This window comes from Fonsecaea nubica, assembly GCF_001646965.1.
Source record: "Fonsecaea nubica strain CBS 269.64 chromosome Unknown Scaff84, whole genome shotgun sequence".
Taxonomy (NCBI): Eukaryota; Fungi; Ascomycota; class Eurotiomycetes; order Chaetothyriales; family Herpotrichiellaceae; genus Fonsecaea; species Fonsecaea nubica.
The window spans coordinates 115732-136853 of NW_019173757.1; the positions used below are offsets into that span (position 1 = coordinate 115732).

General features: G+C 52.6%; 7 protein-coding genes across 7 annotated transcripts; 4 read left to right on the top strand and 3 right to left on the bottom strand.

The window, feature by feature from the left end:
* Positions 1-660: 660 nt before the first annotated feature.
* On the top strand, positions 661-1203 carry AYO20_09314 (hypothetical protein; the record flags this gene model as incomplete). The annotated part of the gene is made up of 1 exon (XM_022647585.1): positions 661-1203. The coding sequence occupies one exon, from the start codon at positions 661-663 to the stop codon at positions 1201-1203; it is 543 nt and encodes a 180-aa protein (XP_022496474.1).
* A 444-nt stretch (positions 1204-1647) lies between these two features.
* On the bottom strand, positions 1648-3036 carry AYO20_09315 (hypothetical protein; the record flags this gene model as incomplete). Its single annotated transcript, XM_022647586.1, has 1 exon — positions 1648-3036. One exon carries the CDS (start codon positions 3034-3036, stop codon positions 1648-1650), a length of 1389 nt encoding a protein of 462 aa, XP_022496475.1.
* Positions 3037-3827: 791 nt separating this feature from the next.
* On the top strand, positions 3828-7687 carry AYO20_09316 (pre-mRNA-splicing factor rse1; the record flags this gene model as incomplete). Its single annotated transcript, XM_022647587.1, has 3 exons — positions 3828-4071; positions 4120-6193; positions 6370-7687. 3 exons carry the CDS (start codon positions 3828-3830, stop codon positions 7685-7687), a joined length of 3636 nt encoding a protein of 1211 aa, XP_022496476.1.
* Positions 7688-8741: 1054 nt separating this feature from the next.
* AYO20_09317 (hypothetical protein) lies at positions 8742-9977 on the bottom strand (the record flags this gene model as incomplete). Its single annotated transcript, XM_022647588.1, has 1 exon — positions 8742-9977. The coding sequence occupies one exon, from the start codon at positions 9975-9977 to the stop codon at positions 8742-8744; it is 1236 nt and encodes a 411-aa protein (XP_022496477.1).
* A 3192-nt stretch (positions 9978-13169) lies between these two features.
* AYO20_09318 (hypothetical protein) lies at positions 13170-14090 on the bottom strand (the record flags this gene model as incomplete). The annotated part of the gene is made up of 2 exons (XM_022647589.1): positions 13170-13522; positions 13952-14090. 2 exons carry the CDS (start codon positions 14088-14090, stop codon positions 13170-13172), a joined length of 492 nt encoding a protein of 163 aa, XP_022496478.1.
* A 1750-nt stretch (positions 14091-15840) lies between these two features.
* AYO20_09319 (hypothetical protein) lies at positions 15841-17184 on the top strand (the record flags this gene model as incomplete). Its single annotated transcript, XM_022647590.1, has 1 exon — positions 15841-17184. One exon carries the CDS (start codon positions 15841-15843, stop codon positions 17182-17184), a length of 1344 nt encoding a protein of 447 aa, XP_022496479.1.
* A 746-nt stretch (positions 17185-17930) lies between these two features.
* On the top strand, positions 17931-19181 carry AYO20_09320 (hypothetical protein; the record flags this gene model as incomplete). The annotated part of the gene is made up of 1 exon (XM_022647591.1): positions 17931-19181. The coding sequence occupies one exon, from the start codon at positions 17931-17933 to the stop codon at positions 19179-19181; it is 1251 nt and encodes a 416-aa protein (XP_022496480.1).
* Positions 19182-21122: the final 1941 nt, after the last annotated feature.

Genomic DNA, 21122 nt, shown 5'->3' on the forward strand with positions numbered 1-21122 from the left:
CTATTTTGCTACTAGACCTATTAGGTACCTACCCACCTACCGTGGCACCGTGGCGCGAACCCTGCATAATATGCACATCAGACGAGGCTGGCTCCGCCTCAGCAAACGGACATACATACATACATCCACACATGTATACACCACCACCACCTACCCTAGCTACCCTACCCACCTAGGTGTCTATCTACCTGATCGTCCCGCCCGATTTCCCTGTTTCCCTGTCTCCTGGGCTTCCCTGCACCTAGTAAATTCGGCGGTTCTGCGCTCCTTTTTCTGGAGCTGATTAAGCGCCACGCCGCACCGCATCGCACCGCAATTCCACCCGGCCAGGACTGCTAGGCGAGCACTAGCGCCCAGAAACCCATTTGTGGCCTTTTTTTGAGATGGATTGAGTGAGTGGGTGGGTGGTATACGCGTTCTCGGTCATGAGTGATGAGGCAAGACGAGAAAATATCGAGCACCTCTCAGACAATGGGCGAGAGACTGATTGACTGACGAGTCACGTCCCCTTATCGGGGTGCAGGAGAGAAGAGACAAAGGACAAAGCAGGGCAGGCCTATAAGACCTCATTTGATGGTTTTAGAAGTTTTCTATCTGAACAGGTTCAATCCCTACAACACCAAAGACCTTTTCTACTTCCGCTCCAATTGCGACCATATCATGACTCCTCCTCCTCTTCTCGCTCTGCCATACGAGCTGCGACGGCAGATATGGACGCTTGTCCTGGGCCCAACCCAAGTCCACGCCTGCAAATGCTCCTCAACACCTGGCAAGTGCACGTCCAAACACGTCGACGTATGCTGTGAAGCGCTCAACGCCTACAAACTATTCGATAACCGCTTCCTAAGGGCATGCCGCCAGATCCATGACGAAGTTCGTCCGTTGCTCAACTCGCCACCTCGATTCAATGTATGCAGCGGGCTCTGCATGGAGAGTTTGTTCTTGGGCATCCAACCTCGTCATCGGCGTTGGATCAAGCATGTGAGAGTGTATGTGTATATCGGTGATGCCACGCCAGAAGCTCTGAACGGTCAGAGTGGCCCAGAGCTGGTGCACAGAGCAGAGGCATCCTGTGGTCGCTTCGTCCAGAGTGCACTGAAGTTTCAGGGAGTCGGACGTCTGTTAGATGCGTCGTCAGTAAGAGAGATCGAAGTTGATGATGTCGGAAGAAGAAAGCTATGCGTGGATCTAACGCTGGGTTGATGCTGAACATGTAGTGCACAAAACCTGCCTGGATTGGGAAACTATTATGCGCTCCGTAGACTTGCTCCATGAAAGTCTTTGAACAAATGCTGGAATGAGTGAAGAGGTGCTGGCACAGAGTCATCGGCCAAGTGCCGAATTGATGTTGAGAAGACAGGCGTGATGTGGTTCGGATACTCGACCACCTTCAACGTCCAGCGCAAGATCAAAGAGCCAGATAGCTCTGAACAGGGCTTGGGCTGAGCACGGGATTCTGATTTGGCGACGTAACAAACGACAACTAGAAGGACAGGGCGAGGCGAGAAGGGACTTGCTTGTGGAGTGCATACATTGTACATGTCGAGCTTGCCACTCATTAAACCATATTGCTGGTGTATGTTGCAGGCAGGCCCTTCGCTACCGCTGTGATAACAATTCCCGAGAAGTCAACACATCTTCGCATCGCTAGTCTGCAGGGTGACTGAGCAGGTATTCGATTGCGCCGTTCACATTGCCTCCGGTTCTTCGCAGCGCCTGAACATTTCGGTCGAAATCGTAGAACCCCATCTCATTCAACTGCTGTAGTTGCTGTGCATATCGCTCCTCAGGCGGCCGGCTGTCAGGCGGCGATGTTGGCCGGCCGGCACCAAGGAGATTGAACAAGCCACCATAATCCGTACCATCGCCACCTTGCCCAGTGTTCATGTCTTGCAGGAATCGTTGCATGGCCTCCGGGTTCTGGAGAAATGGGTTCTGCTGGGGATTGAAAGGATTTAGTGGGGGAGATGTGGTGCTGGGTCCTGTGGCCTGTGGAAACAGTGCCATGAAAGGGTTAATGCGCTGCGCCGTCGGGTTTGCTGTATTTTCAGTCTGTTGGCCAGCGGCTTCTTGGTTATCAGACCCAGCTTCTCCACTACGCACTCCCGTCGCCTGGGCATTGGGATCACCAAAGAGATGGGAAAGGGCTTGATTCGTTTGTCTCAAATTTTGTAGCATCGACAATAGCTGTTCTGTTTGCCCGGCCTGGCCAGGTTGACCTTGCGGCGGCATTCCTAGTGGATTGTTAGGTACGTTTTGAGGAGTGCTGCCGGCAGTGCCCGGTTCTGTTGTATTGGTGACGCCAGGTGCTGGAAATGCCTCTCCTCCGCCCGCACCACCGAAAGGACCCATACCCATCTGCTGCTGCATCTGCATCATGTTCCGCAGCATTTGAGGGTTCGTCATCATAGATCTGAAGTAGTCGGAATTGAGCATTTGTCTCGCCTGCGGCCCCATCGCTCTAAGATGGGGGTTCTGGTTGATGATCATGTCCTGAACCTGGGGATTGCCCATGGCTTCACGCATCATCTGCTGGAAGTGGGGGTTATCCAGTTGGCGCAGGAAGTCATCTGGTGTAAGATTCTCTTGAAACATGCTGGGATTTGGCAATTGGGCAAATCCCGCGTACCGGGCACCCGTTAAGCCAGCCAAAGGATCGTTCCCAGTGCCCGATGCCAGGTTTTGAGGCACCCCAGCTGCGGGTTGCGGTGCAGTTCCCGAGGTTGGAGTCGAGGTGGACGAGGATTGTGTAGCGGGGTTCTGTCTTTGATTGCTAGCAGCGCTCTTCACCAGATGCATCGTGTTGCCTTCTTTTACATTGTGAGAGGCGAGAGTTTCATGGTCTTTCAGCACCTTCCCGCTGTAAATCAGTCGCTGAGCTGAAGCTGGGACATTGGCGTATTCTTCAGAGGCGAGTTTGTTCTTCAGCTCACTTGTCGTCGTCGACAAAGGCAAAGTCAGCGTCCATTTCTGGCTACCCGAGGATTTGACGTGGAAGGTGACAGTGGCATCTTCGGCGCCAGCACTGTCGGCCATCGTTGCGAAGCCGCTCAGGCAGAGCGATTTCCCTTCGATGGATTTGTAATTGGGACGGGTGATAGGCGATGCTCAGATCGGACAACGGAGCTCTGATTAGGGCTGCTTGTTGGGTAATGGATCTGTCAGAGATACGCAAGACGAGGGAGGATAAGGCGTCGACGATCTCTAGAGTGAGTCGGGATAATTGAGAAGGTAAGAGGAACAAGTGTGGACGTAGAATGGCATGTCAAAGAGTTCTGATCAAGAGCAAGAACCGAGAGACTGACCACCTGGCAGATGGATCCGATGGCAAGAGTGACGAAGTTGATCGGCTTTGCGCAGTCGGTTTGTGCCTACAAGTACGAAGCTGCGGGTACTAGCCGTGGTTGGCCACATTACCGGGGGGGCCTTTATTGCGCAGTTCTACTTAAAGGGAGGGGCTGCCTGCGCCGCTAAGACCAGCACTAGAGGCGAGGGGAAGCTCCCTTGCTTGGCTCCCCTGCTCCCTCCCTCACTTGCAGTGGCCAAGTGGCTATCGGCGCAGTTGCCTCCGTCAGTTGGCTAGTGTGAGCTTGCTCTTGGCAAACTTGGAACTTTTCTGCGCAACTGGAAAGTCTGCGAAATGCGGCACGGTGCGAGGTCCATTCGATGAACCATGGCTGAGAATTGAAGACCTCAGAAAAGCACTCTATTAGCATACTCTAGGCTCGATACTCTGCGACAATGCAAGCAGCCATGTCACCGGGCGTCTCCTAGAGTAACAGCACATTCATAAAGCAATCCGGAATTCTCCTCAGTCAAGCGCAATCATGGCGACGACAAGCTCTATGTTTATGTATAGCTTGACTATACAACCGCCTTCAGCCATCACTCAAGCAGTCTTGGGTCAGTTTGCCGGTACAAAAGAGCAGCAGATCATCACAGCATCGGGCTCCAAGCTCACCATCCACAGACCCGATCCTACGCAGGGAAAAATCTCCCCTCTCTTCACCCAGGATTGCTTCGGCATCATCAGGTCTCTGGCCGCCTTCCGACTGGCGGGGAGCAGTAAAGGTCAGTATCTTCTTTTTATCTACCGACACATACTAATATGTCTGGTAGATTATCTGATTGTCGGCTCGGACTCGGGGCGCATCACCATCCTCGAATATCTCCGCGACCAGAATCGTTTCAATCGCGTCCATCTCGAGACCTACGGAAAATCGGGCATCCGAAGAGTCATTCCCGGTCAATATCTCGCTGTCGATCCGAAAGGACGAGCGTGTCTGATTGCGTCCGTCGAAAAGAACAAGCTTGTCTACGTCTTGAATCGAAATGCGCAGGCCGAGCTGACCATCTCTTCGCCGCTCGAAGCCCATAAACCTCAGACTCTCGTCTTTGAATGCATAGCCCTTGATGTCGGTTACGAAAACCCCATATTCGCGGCACTCGAAGTCGATTACACCGAGGTGGACCAGGATCCCAGTGGGCAGGCCCTGGAAGAGGTGGAAAAGCTTCTAGTCTATTACGAGCTTGACCTTGGCCTTAACCATGTTGTCCGTAAGTGGGCTGAGCCTGTGGCAAGGAGTGCCATCAAGCTGTTCCAGGTGCCTGGTGGATCCGATGGGCCGAGTGGCGTTCTCGTCTGTGGTGAAGACAATATCACGTACCGACACTCAAATCAGGAGGCTTTTCGTGTGCCAATTCCCCGGAGAAGAGGTGTGCTCGAGAATCCCGAACGCAAGCGCCACATCGTGGCGGGAGTTATGCACAAAATGAAAGGCCAGTTCTTCTTGCTTCTCCAAACCGAGGACGGTGACCTCTTCAAAGTCACCATAGAAATGGTCGAGGACGAGAATGGTCAGCCGACTGGTGAGGTCAAGGCACTTAAACTGAAATACTTCGACACAGTGCCTGTGGCGAACAATCTGCTCATATTAAAGAGTGGGTTTTTATTTGTGGCCTGCGAAAGTGGCAACCACCATTTCTACCAATTTGAAAAGCTCGGAGATGACGACGACGAGACAGAATTCACGAGTGACGATTTCCCTTCAGATCCAACAGCACCTTACACCCCAGCTTTTTTCCATGTGCGACCTCTCGCAAATCTCAACCTTGTGCAAAGCATAGATGCTGCAAACCCCTTACTGGACTGCAAAGTTGCCAACCTTCTTGATGAAGATGCGCCACAGATCTACTCGATATGCGGATCGGGTGCTCGAAGCAGTTTCAAGACTCTCAAGCACGGTCTGTCTGTTTCGGAGATTGTGGAATCTGAGCTCCCTGACAAGCCTGAGGCTGTGTGGACGACCAAATTGACAAGGGAAGACGAGTACGACGCTTATATCGTGCTATCTTTCCGCACCGGAACCCTAGTGCTTAGCATTGGGGAAACCGTGGAAGAAGTCACAGACACGGGTTTTCTTTCAACAGCTCCGACCCTTGCCGTGCAACAGCTGGGCGAGGATGCTTTGATTCAAGTACACCCCAAGGGTATCCGACACATTCGAGCCGACAAGCGGGTGAACGAGTGGCCGGCACCTCAGCATCGATCCATTGTCGCTGCCTCCACAAACGAGCGACAAGTCGCCGTAGCTCTGAGTTCAGGCGAAATTGTCTATTTTGAAATGGACTCTGATGGATCCTTGGCAGAATATGATGAGCGAAGAGAAATGACCGGAACCGTGACTTGTCTATCACTTGGAGAGGTGCCCGAGGGCCGGGTTCGAAGCTCATTCCTTGCTGTTGGATGCGACGATTCCACAGTCAGGATATTAAGTCTCGACCCCGATTCAACGCTCGAAAACAAATCAGTGCAAGCGTTGACTTCGGCACCTTCAGCTCTGTCAATCATGGCCATGGCTGACTCCACATCAGGCGGGAGCACGCTCTATCTCCATATTGGTCTCTACTCTGGTGTCTACCTACGAACCGTCCTGGATGAAATTACTGGCGAGCTCTCCGACACGCGGACGCGCTTTTTGGGTCTGAAGCCGGCAAAGCTTTTCCGCGTCTCAGTCAAGGGGCAGAATGCCGTCATGGCACTAAGTTCACGACCATGGCTTGGATATACGGACAGGCAAACAAACGGCTTCATGCTGACACCACTCGACTACGTTGGCTTACAGTACGTCTGGAACTTTACAAGCGAACAATGTCCCGAGGGAATGGTGGGCATTCAAGGACAAAACCTAAGGTAAGTCCTATTCCCGATGTCGAAGTCTTTCAAGTGATGAACCCATAACTATGCTCTTTCCGAGAGTCAACGACTCATGCGGACTCCAAAACTCAACCAATTGTTCCTTCTGATGTTCCTCCACCGCAATCTGTTCGAAAATATTCCTCTCTGGCTTTTCTGACTGTCTGTCCTAGGATATTTACGATCGAAGATCTGTCCCGAAACCTGCTACAAGAGAATATTCCACTCTCGTACACCCCCAGGAAATTCGTCAAACATCCTGAGCAAGCTTTGTTCTACGTTATTGAAGCAGACAACAACGTTCTTGCGCCCGCCACCAGAACAAAATTGCTCACAGAATCCACGGCTGTTAATGGAGATGCGGTCCAACTTCCTCCCGAAGAGTTTGGATATCCTCGTGGGACCGGCCACTGGGCGTCATGTATCCAGATCGTCGACCCAGTCACGACCAAATCCGTCGTCTTCACTCTTGAGCTGGAGGATAATGAATGTGCCACCAGCATCACAGCAGCGCCATTCGCAGGACAAGATGACGAAACCTTCCTAATTGTCGGGACGGCAAAGGATCTGGTGATCAGTCCTCGTTCATTCTCGGCCGGTTTCTTACATGTTTATCGCTTCCACGAAGACGGTAAAGAACTCGAATTCATCCACAAAACAAAAGTGGAGCAACCTCCAACCGCCTTGCTTGCTTTCCAGGGCCGGCTCCTGGCAGGCATTGGACCAGATCTACGCATCTATGACCTCGGAATGAAACAAATGTTGCGCAAGTGCCAAGTTCAAGCAGTCCCGAACATCGTCGTTGGCTTACAGACCCAGGGAAGCAGAATTATCGTCAGCGATATCCAGGAGAGTGTAACATACTGTGTATACAAGTACCAAGAAAACAAGCTTATTCCATTTGTCGACGACGTCATTGCTCGCTGGACAACGTGTTGCGCCATGGTCGATTATGAAACCGTGGCAGGCGGCGACAAGTTCGGGAATCTCTGGTTGTTGCGTTGCCCAACCAAGGCTTCTGAAGAGGCCGACGAAGATGGCTCAGGAGCACATTTAATTCATGAACGAGCCTATCTCAGCGGTGCACCCAATCGACTGAGTCTCATGGTGCACTATTTCCCCGGCGACATTCCCACCAGCATTCAGAAGACGAGTCTCGTGGCCGGTGGTCGAGATGTGGTGTTCTGGACGGGGTTTCAGGGCACGCTGGGCATGCTGGTGCCGTTCGTAAGCCGCGAAGATGTTGATTTCTTCCAGTCTCTGGAGATGCAACTCTCGTCGAACAATGGCAACCCCCCAATTTTGGGTCGAGATCATCTCATCTACCGGTCATACTACGCGCCCTCCAAAGGGATCATTGATGGCGATTTGTGCGAGACTTTCTTCTTGCTCTCGAATGATAAGAAACAGATGATTTCGGGAGAGCTGGACCGAAGTGTAAGGGAGATCGAGAGGAAGATTTCGGATATGAGGACACGAGTGGCATATTGATTCTACCATATGATGCTGGTCACAGCCCGGAGATGAACGGCGCCAGGGAAAATGATCTTGCTGTGTTTATGGGAGGCCGAATGTGGGTGGAAGCGGGTTTGGATTGACGATACCCTTGGCCGTCACCGAATGTTTGACGGAGGAATAAATGTGAGTCGAGCTATACTCTTGTCAAAAGAACACGAACACTGTTTGGAACTGGGCAGACCAATCTTGCCCTCTGACCACGCGGACACAACCCTGGTGTCATGCTCTCGCAGGCTCTCATGCCCATGTGCCCCTGTCGAGTCATTTGTGACGAGACTACCATCAACCCTTTCTCCCTTTTTCCCTTTCTCCTCCCTTTTCTTTTCTTTCTCCCATCTCTCTGTTACAAGTCCACCCCATTGTCGTGCTGGCACACATCTCTCCGCGATGTCCGTCTCTTACCTCGCTCGATCTGCATTCTTTTGCTCCCATTGCTTGATCTTGAGCTGGATGCCTGCTTGACGCAGCGCATGAGACCAGAATAAAAAATTTTCACCTGCCGATCTTTGAGTACGAGTCCATCTTTGCCGCGTGCGTGCGTGGTGGGTGTTGTAATTTATCCGGCGGGACAACTTGCGATAATCAGGTCGGGATGGGATGAGGATGAGGATGAGGATGAGGACAGACAAGACAGGTAGGGCGATGTGGTGGTATGGTGATAATGTAGGGTAGGATGTGGTAGAGATCCTTTAAGGATAGGAGAGGATTGAAAAAGGCGTAGATGAGAATGAAGACAGGATTGGACGGCCAGGGCCACCGAGGCTTGCTGGGGAGCGTGAGAAAAAGGGGAAAACAGAAAAGGCATAGTTATATGGAGGGTGTCTTCTCCGGCCATGGTCTTTCCACACGGTTGAGTTTACGTGTTACGCCTTTTCTTCCTTTGGCGGCTTGATCTGATGAGCAGGGAGGGTTGTGTAGTATATGGACGACGCACTTCCCATCTTAATCCTCGTGAAGATCCGTTTCTTTTGTTTATTTTCACAGTTGACCTATGATACGGAATATATACATATGTAGATGGCTAGTTTCAAGGGGGTGGAATCAACTCCAGCCCCTCGACGGTCAACTTGAACGCGTCCGGGCGTGCATAATGGCCCGTGGCGTCAAAATCCAAGTGTCCCCTCTCGCAATCATCAAAGTCGACCTCGGTCCATAGGAGCTCGTTGTCCTTCTCCCATACTGGGCCAGCGATGGTCTGGCCTAGCGGGTTGACAATGCAGGCGCCGCCTCGGGTGACGTATTCCTCACCGTCAGGGAGCGTAGAGGGAGTTGCGGTGTTGTTTACTTCCTGTGTCGACGATTCGAGGGGTTTGCTTTCGTCGATCGGAGAGTCTTTGCAGCGCCATGCAATCTCGTGATTTTCTTCCGTCCGGGTCATGGACAGCCTTCGGCCACCACTACCCACCGAGTGGTGGTGTGAAGAAGCAGTCCCATTCACCAATATCTCCGACTCGGGTTTCGGCCGCTTCGACAACCACTCGCTTGGGTTGCCTGTGACCCAAGTAGGCAAGTCCTTCTTCTTCATACATTGGTTGGTGCTGAGAACGAAACAGCGGCCCTCTCCAGCAACAGTCTTCATCAGCGGTTCCCACGTATCCCTCGCATCAGCTGTAGGCGCCAGCCATAGATTCACACCCTGGCTGTAGAGACTGTACCGTAACAGAGGCATGAAATTCTCCCAGCAAATCGCACATCCCATGACCACGCGGATTCCCTTGATGGTCGTAGCCACCGCTTTCAGTGTGGAAGGTTGGCCCTGCGCCCACACCAGCCGTTCCGACCCCGTAGGCATGGTTTTCCTTCTCTTGCCTATGATACCTCTCTTTGGGTCGACATATACTGCCGCACAATACAGACTGCCTCCTGCCTTTTCGATGAGTCCAGTCACGACGAACACGCCGGTCTCTCGTGCAACCTCTTCGAGAAACTCTCGGGTCCCATCTCCTCTCCGACCGGTCTCCTTGTTCACTGGCAGCTTTCTGTCCGTCCAGTCATCCCCAGCCCCCGACGGTGTATCGCCCAAGTCCACTGCGGATTTTGTGTAGGCGAGAAACTGATCACGACCTGCGGCTGTACGTGCTCCGATCGCAGCGCCAAAGGAACACGTTCTCGGGTACCCACCCAGGTAGGCTTCAGGGAAGAGAAGAATGGACACGCCTTTCTGCGCAGCCGACTGGGTGGTCTCACGAAGGGCGGACAAGGTCTCTTGCAGGGACGAGAGAGTCCGGGATTGGGATACCCCGATTTTGAGTAGCTGAGGCATTATGTCGAGAAGAATGCTTTGACACAAGAATTGGGAAACAGGCGAGCTGAGATAGAGGTCGGTGTCAGCTCATTGTAGCACAGACAAGCACAATATTTGAAAGCAGAATCGAAAACGCAACAGAAGGCCGCATGGAACGGAGTAGTGCGACATCAAAAGACCTTGGGATCCATTGCGGGGGAAGAGGGAAGATGCGCAGTGACGCCTTTGGAGAAACGCAGTAGTTGTTACTTGCCCTTTTAGGGGCTCGTTAGCCGAGCTGCTTCTCCCTGGAGGAAAGTCAACCGACCACGAGGCTCCCCCTAAATCCAATCAGCCTCGGGGAGTTTGTTCCTTGTGCTTTGGCCAGAACACTAGGTGGCAAGGTGTCGAGAGACACGAAGAGAGCCGCAACCTGTCAGTCAGTTGCTGCGACAATCACAATCGATCAGCAATGGTCCAGTCCCTACAGCGCATCGAGGTTGGGGACCATCAAACGCGCCCCTGACTTTGTCATCTTGACGGTTGAGATCGACAAATCCCGAACCTCTCAGCTCCAAGAAGAACATACTTCAGTGACGGCCTCAACAAAACTACGCCGTTGCGTTACAATGTCCCGAGAATTCGGTCACTGTGCGACAGCCTTGTTTCAGGGGTATCGAATTTTGAGAATGGTTCGAAGGAAGCAGGCCACACGCCCATGACACTCAAGCACAGGTGACACATCCTCCGATGAAGAGGTGGGAAAGATGCATGGCTGGAAAGGAGGCAAGACTCTCGCCTGGTATAGGGCACGACGAGATATAAGGTCATGATCATATCCTTACTGTCAACTGCGCGAAGCTCTTCGACACGCACCTGAATCTTTCGACCTCCAACACCTGGTCATCCTCAAGATTTACCCAGCGATCAGTATCAGAAAGCTCTCCACCCAGAAGATGAAGACTCAGATCTTGCTTGCGTTGTTGCCGTTCATGGCCAGCATGGCAAATACCAGCCCTATTGCGGACCCCCTGCCATTGGCACCTGGAGGTATGTGGATCGCTTGCTGTTCAGAATTCTGATAGGAGGGAGACTCACTCTGACCAGTGCTGAACAACCTCGCCGAAAGAGGTGGCATCCTCGGTAACCTCCTCGGTCCGCTTGAGGCTGACACTGGACTCCTCCTTACCGGCTTGGGTGTTTACGGTGTTAGCGTCGCGAACACGACCCTTGGGGGCCTTGTCGTCCAAGTTACCGAGACACTGGGGATTTTCATCTGACAAGTCATTGTTCGGGTTGCTGGAGGAGGGGGTTTGCGGGGGATTCATGGCATGGTGGATTGTGGCCATTTTCTGGATAAGTGGTCGGGCCGTCTTCCGTCAGAGAAAGGGCACGGAGTCTTTTTTGTCTTTGTCATCTACAATCACAACATCGACATGGAATTGTGGACAATATTGACCCGGAAATTCATCCTAGGGACAGGCCTGTTGAGCCGAGCCTGCTTCTGGAGGTGGGCACCAGTGGTATTTTCATTGGACCTACCGAGTATTCTCTTCGGGTTTTACGGATGTCTGTTTTCTTTGCTCTTTGACGAGGGAGAGAGAAACGTCCATCATCAAAAAAATATTCGGCCATCAAACCCCGTCCCGTCTTTCCCTTTCTCAAGCCCCAGGTCCAAGGTTTTTGTTTTTTACCTATGTACCTTGTCAAGCCTGTACAGACCAATCTTCGATCGCGGTAGCCCTCCTCCTCGTTCTATCCACCCCACATCTCCCCGGGAGTCGTGGAAGGATGGACCAATCCCACCGTCGCCGACGACGCTTCAGGACCCGAAATCGGGCATGACCCCGCATTTCCACCAGAGACTCTCGCGCCCCGTTCTAGTGGACAACCAACAACCAACCACTTACCGATTAACCACCAGGGTCAGTGACAAGTGTGTCCGGAATAAGAGGCAAGGAACCAAGTAATTTACGAGTCATGAATAATGGCACAGTCCTTCTCGGAAGACCATCCTCAGCGAGTGAGTGGGGTTTGAACTTGCACTTGGAGTTGGGACTGGGGGCCAGGAAGGGGTGTTTACTACTCGTACTCGTTGGTCCTCGTTGGTCCTCGTAGGGAAAAGGGGCAGGCATCCGTTCTCGTTCTCGTTCTTCTTTGTCCATCTCCTTCCTTGGATCTTTTTTCTTGGTCATGACCTACCTACCTAGGGGGGCTGCGTTCCAGAGTGGAGACAGCTGATGATGACGATGAGGATTCGAGGATGATTTCGAGGATGTTGGTGATGAAGATAATGCCGTGGAGCTTGGTGGCGCTGCGCCGAGGTTACGAGTAATTCTTACGAGTAGTAGGAAGTCTCTTGATTCGGTCCCCACGTATGTCCTGAGAGGCAGGGAGACTGGTCGGATAGACATGGGTTGATTGAGGACACCCTCAACGTTCTCGTCTCGTCTCGGTCTGTCCTATCTATCATGATCTGATCATGACATTCGGCTTCACAATAATTGGTCTGGCTCGGATACAGACACGGGCAACCGCCCAGCTATCGGGGGAACTTCTACACACGGTGGGTCACGGAACAATGGGCTAGGTTAGCTGGTTGGGTGAGTGGGCAAAAGAAGATTCCGACTTGCATTGTTTTGCAAACCACTGGTGCCAGGCTGCCAGCGCTGGGAGGGGATAGTAGACCAAGTAGTGTCGGAGATAGCGTTGCATGCATGGATGGTACACAGATCCAAGTCAATGATGGACAACGCAGCAAACAAGCCTCTGCAAGTATTGACCCCACGAATTCCATTGTCAGTATAGAACCTGAAAATAATACGAAAACTGTCATTCTCGCGACAATGAATTACTTTTTGGGTTCTCATTGTTCGTCCCACATAGGACTGCCCTTCATTTTGCCAGGCTGTAAACTAGGAAAAACAATCTCATCCTGCTCTTGCTCGGGTTCTTCTCAGTTGAGAGAACACCACGTAAATCGTACAGAAACACCAACCAATCCCTTCCCGTGGATAGCGTACTGTGCATCCTAATGACAAAGGAAAGTACTAGAAAAAACTCCTAAGCGTAACCGCTGGCATGTCAGGTGTTAAAACAGCTGTGCACAGAGAATCGTAATGGAAATTCGTCATGAGGCCGAAAGAATCGCCTCTGGCCCAAGAGATCAACGACATAAAGAGACAGCTTGGTGAACTTTTTGACGCAAAGTTGCCGGCGCGGTGTCATGTCCTAGTTACCCAACCTCAAAAACTGGTGGGTGACGACTTGCTCGGTTTGGGTGCGCTTGACTGACTCGACAGGAGACTCAACAATGTCGCTTGGCAGAGCAGGTTCTTCAGCGGCCGAGTTGGATTCGGCAGAGGCGCTGGAGCTGGATCGTCGGGTCTTTTGAAGTACAGGGACTACTGCTTCGTCGCTGGTGGCATTCTCGACGGTGATGGGAGAGGTCACATGGACGCGGTGGGCGGCAGGGATGAGGGTGAGGAACTTATTAGTGAGGGCGGACATTTTGTAGAAGCGACTGGTTTGTGATGTTCCAAGGAATGGAATGTGTGGATAGTTGGGAGCTGGTGGTTGAAGGACTCAAGAAGTCCAAGGCCGAATGATGCAAATAAAGAGTGTTGTGATGTTCTTTATGTGAGTTCTTTGTTTTCCAATATGACGCAACGACGACTTTGTTAAAGTTGCCTCGGGACACCGGATATCACGCGTGCGGGCTTTTGCTTAGATTATGTCGGCAGAAGCTGATTGATACCACGTGTGGCGTCAATAGATTGGAAATCAGTGCGTGCCCGTGATTCCTCAGGTTTTTTCAGGATGGCAAGAAGTGGATTTGACAGATGGGGACTTCCTGGTCGCAAGGAAAGAGAAGAGTGCGGGTGCTTCCTGGGCCCGGGTGCCTTTCTTATACTCGTAGACTTCCCCTCTCCCACAATTCCACAACAACGATTCCGAGATTTAGTTCACGAAGGCACTAGTCAATGCAGCGTTTGGCCAGGGGTTGACCTTACCGTTCTCGCCGTGAACAATGTCGAGGGCGAATTGAAAGCCCGTCGATCGCGGATAAAACCGGTAGCATGCTGGGGGAGTGCTTGGACGTGTCTCGATGGGCATCATCATGGTCGAGGTTTCCAACTTGGACATGGACATCGTCAGTGGTGGGTCCGTTCCAAGCTAATGTAAGCCCGGGAATGACCGTGGTTAACCTCGGTTAGTGTGGCATGATAATCAGGCCCCGAGCAACGCCTGTGTAACGCACGCTGATGACGGAGAATTTCTCGAAGCCAGTTATGCGTGGTTTTGATGCATCGAAACACCCTTCAAATGGTCGACTCCCACTTGGGTTTGTCAGTGTGACGGTAAAGCGGTGTCATAGCCACTGGTAATGGGGCGTCCAGCCGGGCCTTAGGCGGCAGCTCACTCGAATTGTGGCGGCACGTGGTGTGTGGCGACCCAAAGGCTGGATTGGACTCCCACACTACCTGAATGTGATACGAGACACACCGTGCCAGTGGCTTTGGGGGAGTGCAGCATCTCAAGGTCCCACGGAAAGCAACGGAAAGGCGATAAGGTTCTTTCTGAGATTGCCTCCGGACATTCTTTTGTGGGCAATGTACTGAGTACAGAAGGGGGAATTGTTTTGCTTCCTTCAGTCCGAGAGGGAGTACCCGGGGCTCGGAAATGCGTTTCCGGCGAAGAAGTGGGCTTACCTTGACCTTGGCACGTGGAGCAGCGTTTCAGCTGTCATCAAGAGCATACACGGACATCGTTCTCTCGATACATTGACGTGACGATGGGAAAGATTGACGAAGAATGAAGAGGATGAAGTTTGATCAAGAAGGCGGTGAAAGAGTCGCAGGGAAAAAGCCGCAATGTGCGGGGCTTGGCATGGACTCGCGTGTCTCGCTGCGGCCCTTGGCAGCTAAAGCAGCACCAGCTTCTCAAGTACCTTCATCAACCTCATCACAACACCACCACACATCACATCATGACTATTGACCACATCATCCCCTTGCCAGACCTACCTACAAGTCAATCTCCCGGGCCACCACATCCTTCCGAATCCTAAAAAGAGCGGTCAAGACAAGAGACGGCTGGCGAGGCAAAAGATATGGACAATCTCCACATGTTTCTAGGAGAACACTCTCTACTCCGTTGAGGTTCCGAGACCCCTCGATTCTTCACGCGTGTAGTTTACCCTATGCGGAAACCTACCCTGCCCACATACATCTAGTCACTACAGAGACACGCCAAGGTGGGGAGGAGACATGGATTTCATGGTCTTGTTTTCTATGGATGCATGTACCCACGTACTCTGCCCTGAGTGTCCAGAGCACGCCTCTCCTGAATGCCTCCTCATAGGATACACCTACGCTGCGTACTGGAGGACGCCTGTCCGGTGTAACAAGGACTTCCGACCCCGAGTGCCTAGGATACGCCTGGCCTAAATGCCGGTGAGGTGCATAACTTGATATACCAGTTAAGATCAACAAGGGACCAAATAATACGATCCACGACTGATTTGCGCGGAAAACTTACAGTCCTCCTGTTCTGGTCACCGACACCTGCACGCTGATCATCTGGGCATATTTCTTGGTGTGGGCTCGTCCTCGTACTTCTCTAGCCTTAACTTGTCCGTAGCAGTAGAGTCTTATGGTCGCGATAGAGTTCAAATCAACTTGTGTGCTGCAGTATCTGATGGCGATCTGGTCTAGTCCATGGGCTGTCTACAAGTCCTCAGGGTAAGGCTGCAGAATTGTCTTTTCCATCCTGGTCAAAGTGTCAACAATGCCAAGCCTCGCCACAGTGGGAAGCCTCGTAGTTGTCACTTTTACCCTTGCAGCCTTGGTGCCCTCTCCTCCTCCTCCTCCCCTGTCCAGACCCCCGAAGATGCGACAAGATGTCTGTGGATATCGGATGGGAGAAGATCACTTCGGGCCCCGATGGCGCCGCCCTCGCCGAGAAGATTCGCGCTTTCGTCCATGACAAGTTCCAGCAGATTCCCCTTCCCCGCTTCATCAATGCCGTTCATGTCCATTCATTCGAGCTGGGATCAGTCTGTCCTGAAATCGAAATCAAGGATATCTGTGACCCGCTTCCTGACTTCTACGAGGATGAAGAAGAAGAGGAAGAGGAGGAGGTAGGCGGCGACCAAGATGCGCACGAATCTGCGCCTGGGTCTGCACAGAACGAGCGGGCCGAGACCACAAACCGCCATAAGCCGCAGGATCCTGCCTCGTCTTCTCAGCATTCACGCTCGATGCCGCGACCGTCCAACATAGTTACAGGCTCGGGGTTTGCTCACTTCAACCCTTCGACCGCTTTTCGAGAAGGTCTCAGCTCAGGTGACGAGGCTTTTGCAATGGGGCCTTTCCCAAGAAGTACCACCCCTGGCATCCCAGGCGGCACATCTAATCTCAGCTACTTCCATTTCCCTGGAGGCGGCCTCTCTGGGACTCAGACACCGTTGGCCGCAGTTGCAAGTGGAACACCGTTCAGCCCTCGATCTTGGTCGTACGATCCGTCTCATAATTTCGCTCTGCCGCACCAGATGCCTATTCATGGATCAACGCACATGAAGCCAGTGAGTCAAGACGTCACAGGTCAAGATGACCCCTCTACGCGACCTTCCACCGCAAACAGTATCTCGTCTCCGCGTGATTCAGAATCCGGAATCTCATCACCTCGATTGCCTCATCGAGCACAGCCTGTCGGCGATAGCGGCCTGGACGATGCTACGCTCGATGCATTGACGCCTTTGTCGGCATCTAGGCTTCAGAGCAGGCAGGCGTCAGATCTGCAAGTGGTGGCACGGGTCAAGTATTCCGGGGACGTGCGCATGACTCTAACGGCCGAAATTCTACTTGACTATCCAATGCCGAGCTTTGTTGGAATTCCCCTCAAGCTAGCCATCACCGGTCTGACATTTGACGGGGTCGCCATCGTGGCTTGGGTTAAGAAAAAGATGCACTTTTGCTTTCTCGATTCTGAAGACGCCGCTGCACTGGTCGGAGAAAGCGTGGCAAATGAGCAACGTAAGAAAGCAGGTAGCACGACAGGTTCAGGGACCGGTCTGCCAGGGCCACTGCAGGAAATCCACGTGGAGAGCGAGATTGGACGACAGGAGGAGGGCAAACAAGCACTCAAAAACGTGGGAAAGGTGGAAAAGTTCGTTCTGGAACAAGTTAGGAAGATCTTTGAGGAAGAATTCGTCTTTCCCAGTTATTGGACCTTTTTGGTATGACGTTACGGTGAGGTTGTCGGCATTCTGCGACCAACAAGACTGTCCTTCAGGGTATGATCCATCGACGACGGATGACTGATTGACCGCAATGAAACGCACTCTTCAATGTTTCGGGAGCTTCCCCATCAAACCGGGAATCCACCCTTGACCAACACGAAAGGATCTTGCCCAAAACCGGTCGCACTCGAGGGGAATTAACCTCATGATGGCCACGTCACGGGTTGCATCTTCCGGCCTTGTGTGGCTGCAACGATGGGTGCCGAGCGTGCAACCAGGAATCAGGCGATCAAAACCTTGGTCATCCGCGTTTTGGGCCGGTCAGGTACGCAACCAATAGCGACACGGCGGCACCATCGGACCCCTGTCAAGATCTGGTACAGCGGCCTCGGTTCGTGCCACGTTCCTCGACGGGGCTGATATTGCACGTAAAAGAGTCCCTGAAACGAAGAATCTAAGTTTGAACCTTTGTTGTCCATTGGCAAATGAGCATCAGACGACATTGGGGTATGATGGTTGCCTTCTGTATGGGCAGGCAAGGCAGGATGAGAGAGGTCCAAGCTGAGCAGCTATATCAAACATTTGGCTGGGAAATGACGTCGCCATCTTTTCCGAGAAAGACATAAAGTCTCGAGCATATCTCGACGTCGATTAATTCTCAATTCTCAATTCTCAATCCTCATCCCATCTCAACTCAACTCTAGTCAACTAGCTCAGCTCAAGTCTTCGTTTCGCGACCATCTGTAACAATGCAGCGCCTTCAACAATTTATTCGACGCGTCGGCACTGGAGAGTCTTCCGCCGCCGCCCCTCAAGTGCCGGCTGCGATTGAGCCGACTTCAGCTCTGGCAAGAGGCTCAAGTCTACAGATCGCGTTACAAAATCAGACCACATCCAACACTGTCTACGCCTATGTCACAGGTCAAGCGATCGACCGTGGCAACGCCTTGTTTCTCCTCTCCGCGGATGGGAGAACCCCTTTCTATCCCAGCTCTCCAGGTGCGGTGGGTTCGTCTATCCCACAAAACTGTGCGATTCCCCTCGGAGCTCCGGGACACACAACGACGGTGACAATACCCCATATCGCCGGCGGCCGCATTTGGTTCTCGATAGATGCGCCTTTGAAATTCCTGCTCAACCCGGGCCCTGCGTTGGTTGAGCCGTCCGTCACCAATCCGTCCGATCCCAATGCCAACACCAATTGGGGCTTTGCCGAGTTCACATTCAACAGCGATCAACTATACGCCAACATAAGCTACGTCGATTTCGTCGGCCCACCCATCGCCTTGACCCTCACGACCCAGGGTGGCGCAACGCACCATGTCTCGGGGATGCCCGCTAACGGCCTGGACCAAGTCTGCAGCGGTCTCCGCGCCCAGCACGCCGCCGACGGCAAAGGCTGGGATAAACTGATTGTCACCCACAACGGACGGAACCTGCGTGCGCTGTCTCCAAACCAAGGGATGGTGACCAACCCTTCATTGTTTGCAAACTACTATGACGGCTACATCAACCGGGCCTGGCAGAAGTTTGCTTCTCAATCCATGTCCATTGACACCCAAGCCTCGTTCGGCACCGTGTCGGCAAAGGTCAACAACAACGGCACCCTCAACTTTGGCGGATCGAGCTTCGCAAAACCGTCGACCCGCGACATCTTCACCTGCTCGACCGGACCGTTCGCGACGGGCGCCAACGCCCAAACCAACGCCATCATCCCCCGACTGGCGGCGGCCTTCAACCGCTCGACCCTGCTCGTTTCCAACTCTTTCCCAGCCTCTCAAAACATGTACTACAAGGACCCCACCACGAACCACTACTCCCGGATCGTGCACTCTCTCAACCTGGACGGGAAGGGCTATGCGTTCCCTTATGATGATGTCCAGCCGAGCGGTGGTGCCGACCAGAGTGGCGAGGTGCACGCCGGCGACCCCAAGTTGTTCACCGTCACTGTGGGAGGGACGCACGCGACCGTGAAGCCACCACCGAAGAAGGATCTGTGAGTGATGACGACAACGTGATTGAGATTGGGAGAGATAGGGCAAGAATGCAACGATGACGACGGCAACGATGGGGAGGTTTACAATTGTCTGGTAGAATTTTGGATTTTCGATGTTGTTTGGTTGAGACGATTTACGACATGCTTGGATGGGATACGCTTTGGTTCCTTGACGACATGATATGGCTTTGTTTTGTGGGAATGATTCTGGCCAGGCTTGGAAATGTACCTGAGGAAAGGAACGGTCGCTTTTTCTTTTTCGTGGAGGATCTTGTTTGTTTGTTTGTTCGCTTTAGATTTGCACTTTCACTTCACGGATTTAGTACTCTGGTAGAAGAACGTTTTTCCCCCCATGTTTTTATCGTTGGTGCGGGTCTCCAGCTATTCAGGATTTATCTTGATATCTTGTTTCGTTGTACCTACCCTTCGTTTACTTCAACCCACTTCACCCGCTCACCCATTCTCTTCTATGACCGATCATGGACCTTCCTGCCTTGGACTTTCTTGTTGCGCCCCCCAAACCCCCATCTGATGCCGACATGGAGGGAATGGATGCAGGCTGCGGCAATTCTGCGTGTAGCTTGGAGTTTGTAACGTCAGTGAGCGCCGCGTGTGTGCGGTGCGGCTGCTGCATCATTCTCCAGGTCTTGTCCCCCCCCCCCACCGCGGGCCGCCCGGCCGATCTATCTCTCGGCCCATGGCCGCTTGTGTAAATAAGTGGAATAACTTGATTGATTAGACAAGGAAATCTAATCGAGCGCGTCCGCGACCTTGCTCTGTGCGGCCGTGGACATGAGTTCGGCTAACCTGCCCGATAGGGTTAGGGCAACAGCTTGGTTGTTTGGCTTGGGATCCGAGTACCTCGTACCAACGAAGCAACAAGAAAAAGTTCTGGATCTTGCAAGCAAGTGTGGGGGCATCTGTGGTATCTGGTTGTAAAGTGTGATTGCTTGGTTGGAAAGGAAGAAAAACCCTGGGTGGCCGTCGTGTGCCGCAGGCAAAGTAATTCGGGGTAACCAACCCCTCCTGATAGGGTCAGGGCAACAAGGAGGGCGGGCGTGTATCGCATTGTGTGCGATCCGTGGGACTTGTGGAAGTCCCGTTGATCGTGGTATTGTGGTTCGTCCATATGTGACCTGTCGTTTGTGGTTTGTTGGGGGCGGACGCAGCAGGTAGGACAGGGTGGTAAGAAGGCTGGTAGAAGGGTAGACAGGCAGGCCAGGCAGGCAGGGATGGTCGGGTCAAGGTCGGGGGATGCGGAGGACGTCGTAGGATTCTTTTCCGTTGTCCGTGTTGTAAGTTGATCACTCTCTCTCCGAGACACACATTGCTCCATCACCCCCGATCTCCGAAGAGCATTGCAAGGAGAAACAACACGGATTCCCAGGGTCGACCGCGACAGGGACAAAGCGTGAAATCTTGGCGGCTGAGGAGGGAAGCGGGAGACCGATAGACCGACGTGATGCGTAGTCAGGATAGCGAGAATGTTGATTTCTCGCGGCGTGATTTTCCCGGGAACATGCCTGCTGTGAAGTGGGTTTGAAATCGTTAGTCGAGGCCAAAAAAAAAATGGGAGAAAAATGGAACAAGGACATACTGCACTGTCGAGGACACGCTTTGACATCTTTGTGTGTGTGTGGATGTGTGTGGATGTGTGTGAAAGAGTGGTTGTCCCAATTGACCAGACGTCTGCTTTGGGGTCCCAGCAGAAAAGCATCCGCGCACGACCGGGATTCAATGGTCTTCTCGTGCTAAACGACCTTTTCGACCGGTCCGCAGATCATCAGGAGCAGGTGAGACTCGCCAGAGGAGGCCTCTCGTGGGTATTGTCACCGCTCCGCACCATGGAACCCTGGAGATCGAGATAGGTGACCGGGATATGGTGTAGAACAGTCACCGCATATATATATATATATATATATATTATATATAGGTGATCGTGTGG